The following is a 20,600-nucleotide window of genomic DNA, read 5'->3' on the forward strand; positions in this document are numbered from 1 at the left end:
TGAGCTCCTCAGTTGTGGTGACATGTTTGACAGTGTYCTCTAGCAAATCCCCATGACCTTCGGACGACGGTTTTGTTTTCACAGAGTTTAAACAACATACCGTTATACAGTGAATATGTGACTTTTGAAAGCAATCGTTCAATCAGTTGAACTGGGTTTTTATTTTGTTCATTTAGATGAGATGAACACATATGGGGTGAAAAATTCCACTTAATACCTTTAATTTTGTGATTGTTGTGTCAAAATGTGAAAAACGTGGGGATGGATACGTTTGCAGTGCAAGTTTATTTACATCAGTGCTCATTGCTTTGCTTTCTTTTTTTTTTTTTTTTTAAACCTTTTCTTGAGGATATATTTCTCTAATGACCACTTCCTTTCTCTTGTGCTTTTTGGGTGTCTAATATCCATGTGGGACCTGATTGAAATATGGGTTCAAGATACTGAGGATCTTGCTCTCTCTATGTATCTATATCTATATCTTTTATTCTTTTATATAAAATCTGGCATCTCGCTGATTAACCAAAGCAGCTGGCAGTACAGTTTCACTTCTGTGTCTGTCTATTTTCCACTAGAGCCTGGACTCAGAGGCTCTTTAAGCGAGTGGAATGAAGCTAGCTTTACACCCACTCAGCGTGTATATATGTCCACGCGATGTGTACAGCCCCCCGTTTCCTTTCATCCCAGGGATTTCTTGATCACTGGACGATCTGGAATCCTTTTGATGAGCAGCACATCCTCTTGTAGTTTCTCTTGACTGAGCCGCAGCTCATTTCACGCCTTGTCCTTCTGCCTCCTTTGAGACCCAATTGGATGGCTGCCGGTGAGGAGGCTGAACTATTCACAACAGGCTGTGGAGTCGGATGGCATGCTTATGTATTTTTTTTGTATGAGTTGGTTTCTCTGAGCTAATGCTACCTGAGCAGCAATCAGTCGTGTTGGTGACTCTCAGGTGATCAGATTTACTGGCGTTTTGCTCCGAGTAGSAAAGTCTTGATGAATTTGCCTGTCTGTTATGTTTTTCCTGGATGTTTTCATTTGATCACAGAATGTCTCCTCTTTCTTTTTTAGTTGCTGCTGAAATGGTAAACCGCTGCCAATATGATACTACCCAGAGCTCAAAATATGCAAAACAGAACTCTAAATCCACTTTCCTTCCTACATTCCTCACTCTGAATACTTAGCAGTGGGGAAAATGCTCACCTTATTTGGTTTTTGTGTTGTTTGTGGTGATTTTAGAGATTTACTCCCAAGCGTGTAGCTCTTTAAGTCCAAAATGATGTTCTGTTCACACCGGCGGCTGATGAGCGCTGATCCCCAGAGGTTGTGTTAGCCTTTAATGAGTGATCTGTGCATTGATTTATTTGCTATTTTTATGTGCCGTTGCTTTGTGTAACAACGTGGCTTTTGTTCTCCGACTGAACGGGGTCACAGGAGTGATGAAAATGGAAACGTAAATTGCCATCGACTCGAAAGGAAATTTGCGTGCTTTTATTGCTGCAGTGTAGTCGGTCAGGATGYGTTTTGAGTCTGATTTGTGTTTGTGTGCTTATGAGGGCCTTAAATGTGTGTAACATTAGTATGTATTGCCAAGTGCGTCTGGGTTCTGCAGAGGCTGACTCTCACAGTGCACATTAATAGGGTAGTTGTAGAGATGGAATCCTCTCTCTTGTTGCATATTACACATGCAATTATACCTCTGGCCTCCCAGTGTGCCAGCTCTGTTATCAGGTGGAAACAGACTTTCCTCATTGCAGCCTCCGGATGCCTGTGAGAGAGAATTTCTTGGGCAAGTGGATTTGAACATTTCTTGCACACAGGCTCTGGTCTTTGCAGCAGATGTGGCACTAGGTCCTCTATGCTTCGTCCCTCTAACATGTCTTTTTCTTCTTTTCCATTTGCCCACAGAACCAAGCAGAGGCCCACTATAAAGGCCACAAACACGCCCGGAAGCTCAAAGCCATGGAGGCCCAGAAGAACAGGCAGCGACGAGGTGGAGAGACCTCGACTACAGGGAAGGAGCGGGAGCGGGAGCGGGAGCGGGAGCGGGAGCGGGAGCGGGAGCGGGAGCGGGAGCGGGAGCGGGAGCGAGACCGAAACAAGACGACCCCTTCTGATGCAGCTCTTCCAGCACCTATGGATACAAGCTTAGTAAAAGAAACAAGTAGGTGCACATACAGAAAGTGAGAAAGTCAACCCTGAGACTGGAATTCATTTCTCTGCCTTCTTCACATTATGAATGAACTCTAACACATTTTCTTCCCTTATTTTATTTTAAACCCACCTGGCAGCCCTCAAATTAGAGACAGACTTTTAAAATACATATTTTGTACTTTATCTTTTATCATTCCTTCTTCAAAGCACTTTTTCAAAGCTTATGATGTCTGGGCTGCTCTTTAATTTGTAATTGGTAGGACACCGAAAATGAGAAGCAACTGCGAAAGCACAACTCCTTCTGTTTTTCTGTATCAATCGAAACTAAAATGAAATTATTTTATAGCTTTAGTATACCTGCTGAAATATATGGATATAAAAACAGAATGCTAAGTCAAAAATGAGTCTGCAACTACAAACTTTTCTAGGTTTTCTCTAATTGTTTATAATGCCTCACTCGAAGTTCCAAAGCATTAGAAAAATCTTTCTGGCCGTTTCTGGACTGAAAGTTGTCAACAATTTAATTTTCTCATCCATTCTTGATGTTATTGTTTTGTTATTGTCTAGATCGGGGTCTGGTGTATTTCTCTTTGGTGCAATTCAAAGAGAAATACACCAGACATATTGCCAGACAGGTTCCATTTGAGTGATCTCTTGACTCTACAGGTCTTTCGATGATCCAGCCCTGCTGTGTCTAATGAAACTGAATGCAAACACTGTGGTTCAGTTTCTGATGATCTAATTAAGAGAGCAATTACTCTGGTTTATTGTCTAATATTAAAAATAGTTACAGCTATACTAGTGATGACTGGTGCCATACAATCAGCTGTCAGTCTACAAATTATACATTATAGCAAGCTGAAGGGCTTCATCACTTAAACTTGTAAAAAATGTTAACAGGTAAAGTGACAGTAGCAGAATTTTTTTGGCTAAAAGCTGCTATGAAACTACTGTGACTCTAAGTAAACTACACAAAAGATTTTGGCATGGAGTTACCAAAAATCAGCAAGACCTTAGATTTAGATATTATGGGACTGGTACCTATTTTCCAGTTTCCTAATAGTTAGTTGCCCTGGTTATCCTTTCAAAGTCTCTCGTCAGAAGTTTGGCTGCAACCGTTATTTAAATGATGGCGTTAGGTGCAGACATCAAACTTTGGATTTGACTGCATTTTTTTTTTGTTTTTTTATTCTGTTTGAAGATTTGTATGAAAAGCATTGAAGGCCATGCTTAATTCAGTTCAAGTGGATGAGGATGGGATATGTAGAAGTAAATGAATAAACTTTCATTCTAAGTAAAACACTTGAGTTCACTGCTCTCAGCCTTGTGTCTAATGTTAGGTTCCAAAGTTTTCAGACTGCAAGAACGGTCCGAGATGTTGCGTAAACAACCAGGCTTGCTGAGATCGATCAGACTCTCTCTGTTTTGTGTTACCCCGTTTTTTTCTTGATTTCAATTCCTTGACTCCCCATTACTCTCTTCTGCTCCCACCCTATTGAAGTTGGAATGAGAGGATGGTGACAGGACCCGAATTGGTGTGTTTGAGCACAATAACGGCACAAAGTGCTGAATGAGCCATGACGGAGCAGAGCGGTGCAGAGGGGTTTCGTTTTTAATGGGCTGTCAAAAAAAAAAAACTAAAGCTGAACAATATCAAAGACACTCATCTACTTCTACAAAGAAAAAGTTCAGCTGTTCGTACTTTAGTGGTGCCAATATAGATATCTGGTGCTTTACAAAAGGAAATGTGGTTCTTTTTTGTTTTCAACAAGAAAAATAAATGTGAACTTTTCCACTGCAGACAGCTGCACCTTGACTTCTAAGAACCTGAATTGTTTCTTTGGCATTTTGACTGCTAAGTAAACCCCATTAGCTTCTCATATTGCACTTGTCCGGATCCAGACTTTTCATTTATCATTCTGAAGCAAGGGGACTGTGCCAGTGCTATAGCAGTTTTTTTTTTCTCCTTCTTATTTCCTCTACCGTTTTAAGTTCCCTGCCTCAGAGAAGATCTCTAGCTATGCAGAGTTTTTAAATGCAGGCAGAATATCTGAAAAAAAGAGAGAGATGAAGGTACTCTTGGATAGGAGTGACACTGTTTATCCTCCAGACAGGGTAGTTTATAAATGGACACACACATACACACATTTTCCCCTTGAGTGCCAAGAGTCTCCTTCAGAAAGGAGAAATCAGACAAAAGACCCAGAGCCTGATAACACTCTCATCAAATATAATTTTAATATTCTGCTGTTCCAAAGGCCCTGAAAGAGGAAAGCACGGCAGAGGCGAAACGAGACGAGATGAGTGGGAAATGTAAGATAAGATGAAATGACTGAGAGCGAGCGAGGGAGAGAGAAATGTATAAGAAAGGGAAAGCACGAAAGAAGTAGATAAGTCATAGCTAATTTTTATGCCGTGAATAATTTTGCAGTTCCAAGGCAATTTTGTGCCAAAGAACACTCTTTAATAAACCCAATTGTGCGACTGGCCTGATGTGAAATTGAAATGCACCAGAGTGAGCCAGTGCTGGCATCCCGCACAATGCCAAACTGGGATGGAAGAGCGTTCCAAATTAATACTTGATGAAATGAATTACATCTGCCATGAAAATAAAAGCTGCTAATGTCCAGAGCATTTGTTCTCAGGAACCAATAAGATCCCCGTCGGTGGTTCACTGAAGTATGCGCAGTGTCTGACTCAGAACAAAACAAAATATTCCTCTGGACCCACAAGGTCAGCCTCTTGGGTGCGATGGAAATGCCTGCTGAATAATATGAACACGACGGGCAGCTTCTTTTCATAAATGACTGTTTTATTGAAAGGGAATAAATGGGATTAAATATTTTATTTCTCCTGCACATGACCGAAATAGTAAAATAACAGCGGCTCTTCATTTAACATCCCTTTGTTACTTTTTTAAAAACACTTTGGTAACACTTTATTTGAAGGGGTGTGCATAAGACTGACATGGCACTGTCATAAACATGACATAACACCTGTCATGAACATGAAGGAGTCTTTATGAATGTTTATGACAGTTGTCATAAAGTGTCATTCAGTAAATAATGACACTTTTAATGCAAAGTTGCTCTAAAAGTTGCATTAAAAGTGCCAACTTTGCATTATTTTGTAACTTATGATAATTTAATGCAAAGCTGGTACGTTTAATGGACTTTCAATGCACTTTTTAGAGCAACTTTGCATTAAAGGGGTCATTATTTACCGAATGACGCTTTATGACAACTGTCATAAACATTCATAAAGACTCCTTCATGTTCATGACAGGTGTTATGTCATGTTTATGACAGTGTCATGTCAGTCTTATGCACACCCCTTCAAATAAAGTGTTGCCAACACTTTATATCAAAACTCACAGCCTTTTGATGGACTTTTGTAGGAGAGTTTTCCTGCTGTTCCAAACTTCATCTTGGGATAAAAACTGCAGTGAATATTTGTACAGAAAATTACTTAAATGTACTATTTCTTATCGTTTTCGCTGTCAATTGTTGACAGTTGGTTTTAAAGATGAATATTATGCTAAATAAAAAAAACTAAAAACTATGGCATTCACAATTACAACCCTCTTTTTTTGTACTTATCCTATAACATTTTACAAGTATGAAGTATGCAGATACATGGAAATTTTACTAATTTTCCTTGCACACTCTTTCCAGATCATCCAAAGTCCAGGATCCGCCTTGTTCTCTCTTCTCTTCAACTCAGCACCCAGTTTTAGCATACGTTTTAAGTCTGTCAACTGCAACGACCTCCAAGTTCATTTTTTTAGTCTATTAAACCATTTCACTGATGGTTTAATTATATTTTCTGGATCATTACTCATTCATTTTAGCTTCCTGGCAGTGACTACAGCATTTTAATGTAAAATGTCCTGGTGTCTAAAAAAGTTTGAATCACTATATATTCCTATATGTTTTCCAGCTCCCTAGAAAGAGCAACACTGATCCTCCACAGAGCAAAGGAATATGAAAAGCGTTGCTGCATTACCCCATTTGTTTAAAAATTATTATGCAATTTGTACCAATTTTTAGCTTCTAGCAATAAGTCATTTAACATATGCTAACATGCGTAGTCTCTCAAATACTTCCCAATCACATTTGAGTTTGATCGGTATTTTATCATATCGAGCGCAACAAGTCACCCATCTGGGAAGGAGAACGAGAGGATAAACAGAGATGAACTTTCTAGTCACACAAAGAGACAGATCGATTCTTATATAGCGTGCCTCAGACTAACAAAGGACAGCCGTCTACCAAGTGTAAGAGTGCCAAGCTGGCGCCAGGAGACTGAGAGCCACCATCAATCATGACGAGTATCAATCACCCCCGGCTTTGATTGACTCCGCCGCTGAAGTCATATTTTGCAGGGACTCTGTCTGTCACCGCAGTAATGATGATCTAAAGCAAGGGTTTTTTTCCCCTGGGAATTTGTTTATGTTCGGAGGCTGCCTCGGATCAGCGCTCGCCTACTAAATCAAGCGCTCAGCGTCTTGAGCGTAGAGGCAAGCGTGTGTATAATGAGTCCAATTTTCGTTAGCTGTCTGTCTGTGCTTTAAGTTCTTAGCCGATCACTCCGCCGACTGGTAATCTCTCGAGATGTTTACACCCATAGAAACATATTCAGATGGACTGCTGGAAACATAAATCAAATTATTCTCATGTTGAAGTTACTCATGACTGCTTGTACAACATCGATCCAGATGCTCTGTAATCGATGGTGTCTACTTCCATTCCTCAGAGGGACAGCTGCCGACGGACTGGTCTTGGCCTGACAGTTTTGACAGTTCTCTCGTTTGTCTTCACAATTATATCAATACTTAGAGGACATATAGTACACCTGAAAAATAGAAATTATTCAAGACTACCAGGGTCATGCAATTGATAAAGTAGGTAAAAAACATAAGAATTTTGTACTATGTACTTGCTAGCAATGCACTAATACAATAACCCTGTAAGAGCTCCCTTATGCGGGGCTTTTATTCCTAGCTATTTGAAATAAAACGTTGTGGTTAAAGAGAATAAAGTAAAATTCTGCATTTTTGTTCTCCTTAAATACGATTAATCGAAAGTGAAAATGTTCAGCTCCCAGCAGGAAATGAAGATCTTTGCATCAGCCTCCCTCTGATCTCTAACCATGAATTTTTAGAGTCCTTTGATTCCCACCAACCTCTACATCTTCCTCTATGAGGGTCCCACTAAACCCACTGATCAGTATCATTTCCCACCACAGACCTCTCAGGTGGCCCTGCATTTCACAGATCATTCCTACCTCCAGGCCTCTCCCCCCCCACCTCTGGAAAAGCAGTCCAATCCCTCAAGGGTCACACTCATTACAGCGAGGGGAATGTCTAATCTTGCTCATATAGTTTCTTTTACCTGGAAAGGAATGAAAAAGGAAGACCCTTATCTCCAATGATGAATTTACTCTAAGACATAAAAGGGAAAATCAATGGAGCACGGTCGCTCTCAGGTCGGCTGTATGCATGTGTGTGTGTGTGTGTTAAGCTCACTAAATGAAATGGAGATATTCAGTGAGCGTAGCACTCAGTGCTCTGGGGTGAAGTGTGTTTGATTCCCATGGGAAGACAACAGAGGTGAAGGGGGAGTGGTAATGGAACTGCAGTGACTTATCGGCGGGACCCAGCAGCCGATGGGTTTGTTTATATTGACTGAAACTCAAGATCCACTTGATATTTGAAGAGTAAACGTGAAGAGCAAAGGTGCAAAAGAAGAATCAAAAAAGAAAATGGCTTGTGGCAAATAGTTTAATAAACCAAAAAAAATGTTAATGAATTATTAATGTGGCATAAAATAGTACTAATGGGGATCCTAACCCCAACGCATTAAGATGCTTCGTTCCCCGTATTGATGAGTCTTCAGCCGAAAGAGCGTCTCAGTCTGATACCTGATTCAATTGTTGTAGTTTCCCTAAAATCAGTTACTTTCATGTGGTAGAAAGCTCAGCAGCATTGCAATGCAGCTAAATGCATCCAGTGCTATATGGGACTGTCGGATCGCTGTTCTGTCCAGGGCATCCTGGGAGCTCCTTTTGATTAATAAAATTTAAAATGAATGATGAAAATATTACTTTCGTCATTTAATATTTAAACTGCCTGTTCCCGTGTGTGGAATACAGCGGCTGTTCTTTCTGCCCGTCCATTCATCATGTCTGTTTTGATATGAATTGTTGATAATTCGGCTAGTAGTTTTCAGTGCAGGTCGACTTAATTGAACAGAAAAACCAAAACAAAAGTTGTTGTTTTGCTTAAACTTAGAACTGTGCTTTGAATTTAGTTAAATTTAATGACTCCACATCATCACTGTCTAACAGTTTTGGAGTTAGCAACAATATTCTAGATATTGTGCATATAAGTTTGGTGGAAAATGGTGTTTGTGTTGTATAGGAATCAAAATATTCAGAGAACTGTAGAGGTTTGTGAGTATTTCCTTTAACATATTAGAAAACTACAAAGACAATCGCGAACTATATGTGATGAATGTATTAGGAGTAAGGCCAAGAAGGTTATTAATGATCACGCTTCACAATGACATTTTGATATGACCTGCAGGGAGACTGCATAGAGAATACCAATACCAACCAGAAATATTTATTCTAATTCCTTTGTGTCGAATGCAATTAAAAAGTAAACAGAAAAAGGTTTACCCGCTGAGAAATTATTTTCTGCATGAGTATGTAATAATGATTACCTTGAAATATATGTTTAGAAACTGTAAATCATTTAAGACGTAATGTATTTACGCGTGGCTCACATATTTTTTTGTTTCATACCAGGGCATATTTGATTATAGGTTGTTCTTTTTTTGTATTTCTGAAGTAATCTGTGAATCTGCAAATGTATTCTTTGGTCCTATAAATTCCTATATGTGTGGACAATAAAGTCCACACATACACAAATATGACATGTACATATTTGCATGTGTTTTTTTTTTATCCAACAGACAATACTGGCCTGAAAATAAAGCTAATAAAGTGGCCAAAGTGTGAAAGAAAAGCTCTGGAAGTCCTTCAAAATCTGTTAAGAAATATTGCTCAGGATCACTTTTTAAATCTCGCTCATGGTTTGTTTATCTCAGCTTTTTTTTTTTTTCCTTCTGCTCACAAACCAATTGCAACAGAAATAAAATAACAGATTGCATTTCTACACCTTTGATCTGGCCTCACGGCCTTAATTTAAAATAAAGCACCTGCTTCTTCACAAACCCGAAGCGAAGAGTGCCAGTACTTACAAATTTAGTCCTGTTCTGAGCATCCAGTTTGCCGATATTCACCTTTTCTTTTCTACTTCTGTACAGGTCTTCAGTTTGATCTGGAACCAAGCATCCTGGAGGGAAAACTGGAGGAGAGTCCCAGGAGCTCGGTCATGCTGACACCGGTGTCTGAGGTTTCCTCTGTGGAGCTGGTCACGCTTTCCCCTCCTCAGGTTTCGCCTTCCTCTCAGCTCTCTGAGACGGCGTCAGACACCAGCACTCCGGAGGGCGCAGAGGCCGCAGAGCCCACAGAGGCCACTGAGGCTATGTGTCTGACCGGCGAGTCAGGTAACGCTGCAGACCCATCTATCACGCCAGGGGAGCCATGCATGGATGACAACAAAGACCCCAAGAAGAGCAAAGCTCACCTCCACTGTCCTGTCTGTAAAGTCACGGTCAACTCCACCTCCCAACTGGAAGCACATAACAGCGGTACGATCGACTTGTGACCCTGATTTGTACACATTTCTTCATGTTTTGAAAAGCCACTTACATTTGCCATTGAAATTTCTTGTAGCGAAAGGCTTTGGATAACAAAGAGCCTGTCAAATTTCTCTTTTTTGTTGTTGTTTTTTTTGTCCATCAGGTACTAAGCACAAATTGATGCTGGAAGGCCACAGTGTTCTGCCGCGCCGCAGGGGGAAAGTAGTGGCAGCTCGAGCTGGCTGCAAGAGCAAGCGGCTGGGGAGCAAAGGCAGCGTCGGGGTGCCTAGCAAGAACTTCCAGTGTGAAGTGTGTGAAATATTTGTGAACTCTGAAACCCAACTTAGCCAGGTAAAGATTAAATTGCAATTCATATGTGTTTAAACCTTTGATATATATATTTTCTTTAAATTGGAGAGTGTTTTGCATATGGGGCCACATCCACTGACCAGCCTGGGTTTCCTTTCAGCTTGGTAATGCAGTCTGCCAAAAGTAAAAGTGGTTTGTCAAATGGTTGACGAGCACAATACTGTTGGGAGTCTACTGGACTCCGGCTTGCTTTGGCAACAAAACCGACCAAAACACCATTAGGAAGATAGTCTGAGCATGAGTAATACTCTGGACTTTCAAGCTTTTTTATTCTTTTGAAATGTAAAATGAAGGTGTATGAGGGGATTGGGAGAAGTCCTCCAGATTTGTTGAGACATACCAAGCGAGAGTGCTGCCAACCTGATATGAGTTTGTAAAAAAAAAAAAAGGCCATAGAAGTGATGTTGACTCTGCTGGGAAACGCACTAAAGTCCCAAATCACCTGGCAGCGGAGAAAACGTTGCTCACTATTTCCCCAAACGCTCTCCACGGAGAAACGATGTGGCTGCAGGATTAATCAGAAAACCGAAGCGCTTTCAGATCTTTATCCACCACAATGAACACTTGGAGCTTAAAATTGCATGTTTAGCTTGACTTTACATTCACCTCTACTGCATTAAATGTGGTTAGATTGGTGATAAACACGAAGGGTGGAATTTTAAAGACTGTGTTTAATCCAAAAAGCTAATTTTAACACTTTGATGCAAGTAATCTGTGGCGCTKTCTTTAATCGCTCAGGCACATGAATAAATCTATTAAGACTACATTTAAGCTGCTATTTTTACCATCTATTAGTTTAACAAAATGCCCAGTGAGCAGGCGTTTATTTGCCACTTATTGCAAGCTACTGTGCTTTATGTGTTTCTCCTGGATGTATTACCATCAAACCACGGTCGGGAAGTAATTTCTCTCCTTTTGATGTTCACTTAATGCTATTTCTGTGAGTCATGAGACTGTCTACACTGGACTGGAATGTGGAAAAATAACAGAGAATGTGCTGGCATGTGTATGAGCGCCCAGTCTGCTTTAGCCCTAACTGCATTCCACCAGTCTTATATAAACATCCTCGCTCCCAGGGGGACAAAAGCCTGTAAGGTACCGCAGCCGGCAGGGCAGCTTTAATAAAATAATGCAATGTAATTTCTGTGCACCTCACTCATACCCATGCGTGTATTTATTATTCAACGGACAACATTTGAGGTTGTTCTGCTGTGGTGCGACAGATGCCTGTGAAGCCGGCTAATGGTATTTCTACTGGTCTCGGCAGCACATGAACAGCAGAAGGCACAAGGATCGGCTGGCCGGAAAACCGCCCAAACCCAAATTTACCCCCCACAGCAAGAGCCAGCCGAGCTCCAGCTTCACGGTGAGTCTCAGCCCTTAAAGATGCGCACGAGTATGCATGAAGACGAAACGAGACGCAGTTCTGTGTTGTTGTTTTTTGTTTTTTTTACAGCAGATATGCTTCGACACGGTGTATATATTTGCCCAGAACTGGATCGTTTCAGTTCCACTCTCAGAGCTAATGGTGTTTTTATCGCAACTGCTCATAACATTCAGGACATAAAGAAAAAAAAAAAACCACACAGAATCCCATGGCTTTTAAAGGTCTCTACAGTGTATCATGTTGTGACAGCATGCCTGTGTCTCTGTAATGTCAGAGAGGTTAAACACACTCTTACAGTCGGTGAGTCCCCGACCCCAGAGACAAGTCTAAATTAGTCCTGCTCTCCCCGCTGTCCAGCTCTGGCAACAGCAGCCTGATTCAGCACTCCAGATTAATCACTTTTCTACTCCTGTCATATACACACTCCCCCAACCTCTCTCCCTTCTCCTCCTCCTCCTCTTCCTCCTCCTCCTCCTCCTCTTTCATCCTACAGAACGTGAGATGGAGTGGCTATGCAGGTGTGGCTGTGTCTGCCATGAAGAAAGCATTCACCCAGTGCAACCTCGCCTCTCTCTCCTCGCAGGTCAGTAGCAGGCGAGGCTGAGAATTGGAAGGAGAGACTTGTGCTGGCTGAAGTTTAGGCCTGACTGTGGCCAGGGGGGCAAGCAAAGAAAATAAGGAAGCCACATTTACATTAAAGGACATTAAAGGGGTTCTGGTCTTTTTTCCACATTGTAGCTATTAATATTTTGGTCTGTAGACCACAAAGTTAAAGATTACAAATGAAGTTTACCTTCATTACCAGCATAGTGGGATCTTTGTATATAAGGTGAATTTTTAGCAAAAAAGAAGGGGAAAAAAACACTTTGGGACCTCAAGCTTCTTCTATAATTTAGCAAAAGACGGTTTGCATCTCAGATGCACAGCACATTATAAAACTATTCATGCCCCTTAAAACTTTTGTCAATTTTTTTCCACATTGCAGCCACAAACCTCAACAGATTTTAGGTAATAGACCAACTATTGGTTTGGAAATGATACATGGTTTTCAAAGTTGTTGCAAATAAAACTTGAAAAGTGTAGAGTGCATTTGTATTCAGCCTTCTTTACTTTGATGTCTCTAACCCTGAGCATTCAGCAGCATTCAGCAGCCATTAACAAAGCTGTGGAGAAGTTTAAAGCTCGCTTTGGTTGTTCTTATTCAACAAGCCGTATCGGGAGCTCAAAAAAGGAAAATAGGTCTACAGTCAAAGAGACCAAAATGAAACTTTTTGGTTGCATGAGGGAAAACAAACTGCGCGCTAAATGCTGAAAATATTTTTGTGGCAGCAACCTGCTCTGTTGCTCAACATCTATTAGCAAAAGCATAACACAAAAGACTAGTGTTTCCACAATTATTCATTCAGGTGGGCTGAATGTAAATGCATGTGTACATTTTTATTTATGAAGTCCATGTGTTTGCTACACTTTTCAGATTTATATTTGTGAAATGTGTTTAAAAGCATGTGTCATTTTTCTTCCACACAATTTTTTTGAAACTCAGTGTTGGTCTGAAGGCCTGTTGAAATCCGTTCAGTGGTTATTATGTGGCAAAAAGTGGAAAAAAAAAAAAGTCAAAGGGGTGCGAGTACGCTTTCTGTATCTAAAGGCTTTTCTTTGTGATGAGTTTTTTTAAGAGTAGCATTTATGCTCCCTAAAATTATGAAAAAGGAACGAAGATGAAATCATTTTTGTCTGTTTAGTTTTGCACTAGAACCTCTCTGCCCCTTTCATGTGCGTATGCAGAGAGCCAGGGGCAGGAGGAGCAGCAGCAAACACCCCCAGAGTACGGAACAGAGCAGACGTCCATTACAACAAACGTGACGCTGATTAGGTCAGACATAATATGAAGAGCAGGAATGGATAGGCAGGAAGCACTGTGGCTTCCAGAGGAGGCTTCAAAGCAAGCAGTTTAAATACGCAGCTCTCGATTACATTTACCAGTTGGATCAGGGGAGCTGTCTGCTGACACGAGCCTAAACTAATACTAATACATCTCGATTTTATCATCACGATTTTTATCGAGATGATAAAAATCATCTCGAGGTTTTTATACTGATAGAAATGTACCCAGGAATTTGGAGGCTGTTTATTGAGCAGTTTGTGGCTTTTGTTATTGTGGTAACTCCCTTTTATTTAATATATAAAGCAAACCTTTAAGCTTTGAACAGCAGTGTACATGAGCTGGGTAATCAGGTTAACTTCATTGACTAATCTTAAAACTAAAATAATCTTCATTAAAGATCAGAATAACCCTTTTAATAACTACGAGCTTCAGGGATACATATTTTCTTCAACTTAGTGATGAAAATGATTGTGTCCATGTCATACTTCCTAGATTGTCTATCTTGTTTATGCAAGTTTGGACACCTGTGGGTAAATTCATATTTCATCTATTCGTCATGTGAAAAGAAGTAAATATAATTTGCTCAGAGGTGTTTTGCATATTCCTTCGCTGCAGCTGAGTGTCTGAACGAAGGGCCGATGTTTTGGAGAAACATGTTCGCCCGATCGCTGTTGTGTTCTGCCCTCGTTGTGTTCTTCTCTTGCTTCTTACCGGTCCCCCATTCCTGTCTTCTCCAGACCAAACTGGCCTTGCAGAAGCAGCTGACCAAGAGTTTGACAACTGGCTTCCTGCCCAGCCCCCTCACCCCACCAACTCTGTGCACAGTGGCGACTAACCCGCTGGCTCTGCGCCACCCGGTGGGCGCCACCACCTTCATCCAGACCCCATTCCTGGGCCCTGCACTGTTCCGGCCCGCTCCGGGGCCGCTGCGGGCCACGCACACACCCATCATCTTCTCCCCTTATTAAGGACTTAACCGATCTCCCAGTTAAGCTCCGGCCCTGTCCCTTTACCAAATCCAAGGCCCTCGTTTTAGTGTGACCGCGCAACAAAGGTCACATCCAAACTATGCAGCCCGCCTGACTTAAAATGGGAAGAGTGCACAAATTCCAATTTATCACCAGGCCCGACGGCCTGAGAGCGCTTCTCATCACAAAGGCCAATATCCCCTTTCATGCCTTCTTTCTGCTCCTTTGATGGCGACCTCAGGAGCAGCACAGGCCTCCAGACAGTGACTGGCACAAGGAGGCCGCATTTATAGCCATTTCATGGGTCAAACATGGTTTAAATTATAAATATTATTGTGTAATTTATTAGAAAACATATATAGAAAAAAAAATCTAGATGTACGTTTAGTGTGGTTGCCGCAAAATAAGGTCCCTTTACTTGATGCTCTTATAAAACCTTTTTTATCTCCTATGTTTGGAGGCTTGATGAAAAGTTGTTGTCGTCGGTCCGTAAAGCAGCTGAAGCAAAGCCATACGTGTATGGCTGCAGAGGCCAGCCTCACCCATCAGTGTTTTCAGCTGGCAAGCTTAAGCAACGTGGTTGCCTGGTATTGTGAATATGGTTTAAAAAAAACAAACCATAAGACGTCTTAGTTTAAGTTTAAGGGTAGAGTTCTGAATTTTTATTGTGAGGTTTTGTTAAAAGGTTACAAGGTGTTGGTGTCTTACCTACAGTAGATGGCACGCCTAAGCTGCCATCACAGATTCTACCTGGCCAGGTATGCTGGCATATTTAAAAAGGCATTACATAAAATAATTAAGGCACATTGAGTCGTATAATGCTTTTGAAGTACATGTTTAGCTTTTGATGCCGTCTCAGTTTGAACAGTGCATGTGTCTTGGGATCAGTGATGTGTAATTTTGGGTTCTGCTACATCAGAATGATGTATTTGTTCTTATTTCATACAAAGACTTGTATGATCTAGGAATGAAACTTCACTGCTCTACTCGTACCAAGTGGTCAGATAATTATCTGCCAAATTAGTCAAAGAGAAGGTTATTTATTCAGTTTAAATCCTAATACAAAGCTTGTTTCTTATATATAATTGGGTAATTCCTGTAATATTTTAGTCGTAGTTGTGCAATATGCTGTAGCAGTGGCACGTTGCTACATGAGTGAGAGAGGTTTTACATTCCAACATGTCCTAAAAATCTGTGGCAGTCTGGTGTAGCAGACCATCAGATTATGCATGCTACCATCTCAAATATGTAGGAAGACAATGCTGGAGCTCAATTCTCCTAAGGCAAAATCTTTCTATGCTATGGAAATGCAAGGTACATATGTAATATTGCAGGAGTATTGGTAGAACCTTCATTTGTAGATCCAGATTAGTTGGTCCCAAGCTAACATTAGCATACAGTCTAAATGGAGCCAATGTGGACCTCTGCAAAAGAACTGCAACTTCAGAAATGTGACAGTAATTTACGTAAATCATTTTTTATCAATACTAATCTGGTATCATGTTAACATTGGTTAGTTATTGACACACATGTTGAGCATGAAAAGCATTTCTTCTCAGACTAACCGAATTAATTAAAACCAAAGCAGTGTGAAAATCAGAAACTTTTCGGAGGTCAATGTGAATGGTAATTTATGTATTTTTTTTAGACTTTCTCACATTTCTATCGATCTGTTGCGCTGACCGGAAACGTTGAGCTCCAGGGTCATGATCCAGGGTCAGCCTCGATTTCCCTCGTAAATATTCATTGGCTTTTGTGTAAACAACTGCCTGATGTGAACAAGACGACGGTTTCAAGGTGTGTTTTTTTGAGATAGGAGTTGTTTCCAGCACTGAGGCACAGTTGCTGGCAATGCTGCCTTGCCTTGGTTGTTTGTCTTGTTTGACTGTGAAGCGTGATGTGAAACACCTGCACTCCCATGACCCTGGTGGACAAGTCGACACAGACAGGGGATGGACAGACAGACAGACAGACAGACAGACAGACAAACAGACAGACTAGTGGAGGTGTTTTATGAAGGTATGAAACCTGTTCACTTTAATCTCTGAAACCAAGTAATCTGGATTTAAGATAAACAAGGAAGTCAATAAATATATTACCGAAGGTAAGAAATTATTCGCCTTTTAATCTTTTTAGCAGAAGCTCGCTTCGAAAATTCAAAGTAATCACTTTAAAGGCTCTCAAGGACAAAAGCGACACGTCACTGTAGGTCTATAACTATGTATTCTTTGTGTTAAAACTCAAAAAGAAAAACTGCATTACTGATGTTTGTTTCTTTCTTTTCAAGTAAGAGTAACAGCCCCTGCATCCAAGTTTTTTATTTATTTATTTTTTTAAATACACCCAGGATTAAACAGTCAGTAAGATCCAAAAAAAGGTCAGCTTGTCAATGAAACTATCTTTCAGTTTGCAAATCTGCTCTTTGGAATCTAAAATTCTTGCTTCAGAGTATTACTCATGCATGCAACCTGGGATTATGCTTTTTCCTAAGGTAGCGGCATGAAAATATTTTTCCGCAGCTACACGCGTCTTATCCTGCCAAATTCCCCCTTTTGTTTCGCTCCCATCCTCACTTCCTTTTTAACCCCATTCTCCTTTCACCTCACCGCCATCACCTTGACGTTGTCCCTGATTTTCTTCTGCTGTGATCTCAGTTTAAGCCGATGAGGAGCAAGGAAATGACGCACACAATCAAAGCACATAATGAGAACACAATGGATAACTTGATGACTTGATAGGATTTCAGTGTTTGATGAAAAAAATTTGACAGCGGGTGGGAAGGCTGCTCAGCCACATTCTGATTGACGTCCCGGTGCTGTGTCTGAGCGCAGCGTGTGGAAAGGGGTGTGAGGGGGGCGGGGGGATACAAAGCACAGTGCCATGGCAACCACATTAAAAAGCACCTTAAAATGGATTTACTTACAAAAGCAATGATTATTATGTCGATGTTCTCTTTCTTTTATTATTATTATTATTATTTGTAGGTGTATGTTTTATAAAATTCTGCTTTGGAAAAAAAAAAAACAATCAAGTGAGAATGATCCTGTTATAGTTTATCTGTAATGATGACAAGCCTCACATTTAAAGCAATACATTCAAGTATGTTTATGTTCATGTCTGGTGTGTCAATGACTTTTTAACTCTTCTCTGCTGTAAACTCCTCATACAGTGTATTGTGTGCCCCTCCATAACCAAGGCCAAGTCTGGTTTGTCAGTGAAAAGTCATCTGAAATAAAAAATAAAAATAAAAAATAAAAAGTTGTGCAGCTGCTGCCCTTGATGCTTGATGCTCATGGCCAGTCTCGACATGAGAAAGTGGCGGCTGGTGGGGGCGGGGAGAGAGAGGAGGGCTGCCTTAAGCGCCATATGACACTGCCGCTTCACTTTTCAGCGGAGCAGTAGGACCTCTGTATGACTTCCACTGAGCAAAAAAAAAAAGAAAAAAAACATTGTTACGTCAGCGACGAGTGATGTGGAAGTGACACATATGCAGCATCGACTTGTCTTTGTGCTGTTTGTGCTCGTGCGCCGACTCCCACGCAGGATATCTGCTGACATTCTCCCCTTTCCTTATGCCGAAAACAAACTCTTGGCAAGGTCTCAGCACAGGACTCGGAGCGCGTGTGTCATCCTCTCTTCAGCAGTCGGACCCAATCATGTTCTCTTCAATTACAGGAACCTATGCATTTGTGCAACGTGTGTACATGTGTTTGACGCAGCAGTGCCACCTGTCGTAAATAACCTGTAACTGCCATTCAGTGCTTGTGCTTTAAGAAAACCCCTCTTCATCCGACGTGCATTTGTGTTCTAAGGACTCCCAGGCCGTTCTAGGTTAGCAAAGCCCGCCAGGTCTCCTCCTCGCCGTAATGATGTGATGGTTCTCCCCGGTCCCACTTCTCAGTGAACCAGCCAGCCTTTAATCTTCACTGTTTGTTTCTTTCTGTTGCTCAGTGGGAACTCTGACCCGGGCGACCCATTTTTTTTTTTTCTTGAATTAAATAACCAAGAAGAGTCGGATTATATGTAGAAATAGAGCAATTCTAGAGATTCTACCAGAGTCATTATTGTTATCTGTATTATAAATATTATAGAAGAGAGTTTAGATGAGGTTATTGTTGAATGCCTGTTTGAAAACAGGGTTGGGGGGGGGAACTTTTATTATTTTTCTTCTTTATTTACATGGTTTTATCGACATGTTTTATAACGTACAACAGAAAATATTTCAAACGAAAAGATTTGAGTGAGCTTTTATTTTCCACCATGCTGGCAGTTGCTGAAATAATATTGTAATTTAAGGCCTTTTACAGACAATATCATGACGTTGCATTAACTAGGCCTTCTCAGGGGTGACAGGTTGAGCAAATGTTAACATGACCATCCATTCAGGGTATCCCTCCATAGCTCCAGAGGGCAGGAAACACTGTACACATGGATGGGATGATGAGAGATATAAAGAGCAAATACATTTCTGTACATTATGAGTAAAGTGGGTTGGATTTGGGGGAAATAAAGCTTTTTCAAACTTGTGAAAATGTCTTTAATTATTCGGAAATGAACTTTTGTGTGTGTGAATCTGTGTTTTTTTTTTGTTTTTTTTTTTTCATGGGTAAAACGTTTAGCAGGAAACACAAACAAAAAATATACTAAAGGATTTTTGGGCAATGACGTACTGCGTGTGAAGAAGGAAAACAGGCCCATTGGGGTCCTGTTCAGCTCCAAAGTCTGCGACGTGATTATGGAATCAACTGGAATGGGAAATGCATCTTCAGGTTCTTGGAGTGACCTTCTCGAGTGCATCAACATCACACTGCTTGTTCTCTAAGATTTTCCAACTGTTCGGAGCTCGCCGCAAAACTGTTGATCTTGCGGCGGTTCGTTATTGTGTTGGAGAATGTCAGCAGGCGTCTTTTACCAGGCTGGTGGTGCTCCAAATAAATTATAAAAATGCTTTTGGCAGTGTAGCTGCAATCTGTATCAAGTCTTACCCCTACTTTGGTTGAAGCTCTACAAAATCTTGCAGAGAAACTGTTACCATGAATCAATGGTCTTCAGATCTTACATGAAGATTAGTATGTTTTATGCAAACTCTTCCAGAGTGCAAGCAGGAAGGTTGCAGGAAAAAAAAAGGGAGGTTGTGAGTTTTTCAGGCTTGAGTGCAAATAATAAATGTGTTTCCAATAGACACTTTAGCAGTGCTTTATGTAGTCAAAACACAGCTTAGAATAGTCAGCATATGGCTTTAAAGACTGATCAGCAGATAATTTACAAATATGCCGGGTTTTAATTGCTGTGACTTCTGGGAGGAATACGATCTGCAACTTTTCAGGCTGCGTACACGGTGGAGGTCTTGAAAACTGTATTTATAGGAAAATTATGCTAGTTCGGTGAGGAAACGTCATTGTTCAGATGTTGGGATATGATCATCCGAAAAGCAGCAACGAAACATCTGCAGCATGGCCCAATTAAAGTAAAAGTGCAAAAGAGGTTTTTCATAACGTGAATCAGTCCAGTGGTTTTTCTTAATCTTGACTTGAAACGGGCAAAATTTGGCAAAAGATTTTACAACACATTTTAAATTTCTTAAAGATATCATATAGAGCAGGGATGTCAAAGTCAAATACACAGAGGGCCAAAAAAACAAATTTGCTACAAGCMGAGGGCCGGACTGGTTTAATGTTTATTAAAACATATTGAAATGATTGCACATAGCCTATTGAACCAAGACCTAACACAGTGTATATTATTTAACGATTAAATGAATAAAGCAATATTTTGTTATGGCTCTGWCAGTAACTTCAAGGGAAAACATTTTTCAAGAGGCAAACAGCAACAAATTTAATTGTTTTTAAAAACAAAATATGTTTCTTAATATCAAGATAAATGCATAAATCAAAGTGCATGCATTATAAACTGAAAATGCATTACTGTGCTGCTCTATGATCGTACCGATCACTGCTTTCAAATAGTAAAGTAAAAAAATAAATCCAATCAGTTGTATTTTTTCTCATGGCTCTTATCTGCAATTTTACCTGAATCCATTCAACTGAAAAATAAATACAAAAAAATAAAATAAAATACAAAAATATATGGCACACAGACAAAACAATACTTAATTCAAAGAAAAATCACGT

At 40.5% G+C, this 20,600-nt stretch overlaps 1 protein-coding gene across 4 annotated transcripts in view; it reads left to right on the forward strand.

The window, feature by feature from the left end:
• The window catches only part of znf385c (zinc finger protein 385C), a 137,467-nt gene extending 118,466 nt beyond the window's left edge, over window positions 1–19,001 (forward strand). For 2 of the 4 annotated variants that reach the window (XM_008417066.2, XM_017306346.1), the window contains 7 exons: window positions 1,906–2,015; window positions 2,058–2,161; window positions 9,483–9,869; window positions 10,024–10,211; window positions 11,497–11,595; window positions 12,110–12,199; window positions 14,239–19,001. In XM_008417066.2, the coding sequence (XP_008415288.1) occupies window positions 1,906–2,015; window positions 2,058–2,161; window positions 9,483–9,869; window positions 10,024–10,211; window positions 11,497–11,595; window positions 12,110–12,199; window positions 14,239–14,469 (1,209 nt within the window). In that variant the 3' untranslated portion in view covers window positions 14,470–19,001. Of the gene's footprint in view, window positions 1–1,905; window positions 2,162–9,482; window positions 9,870–10,023; window positions 10,212–11,496; window positions 11,596–12,109; window positions 12,200–14,238 lie in introns of all 4 variants that reach the window. The other 2 variants (XM_008417065.2, XM_008417064.2) reach the window with 1 other exon arrangement.
• Window positions 19,002–20,600: the final 1,599 nt, after the last annotated feature.

Source organism: Poecilia reticulata, linkage group LG8 (assembly GCF_000633615.1).
Source record: "Poecilia reticulata strain Guanapo linkage group LG8, Guppy_female_1.0+MT, whole genome shotgun sequence".
Classification (NCBI taxonomy): domain Eukaryota; kingdom Metazoa; phylum Chordata; class Actinopteri; order Cyprinodontiformes; family Poeciliidae; genus Poecilia; species Poecilia reticulata.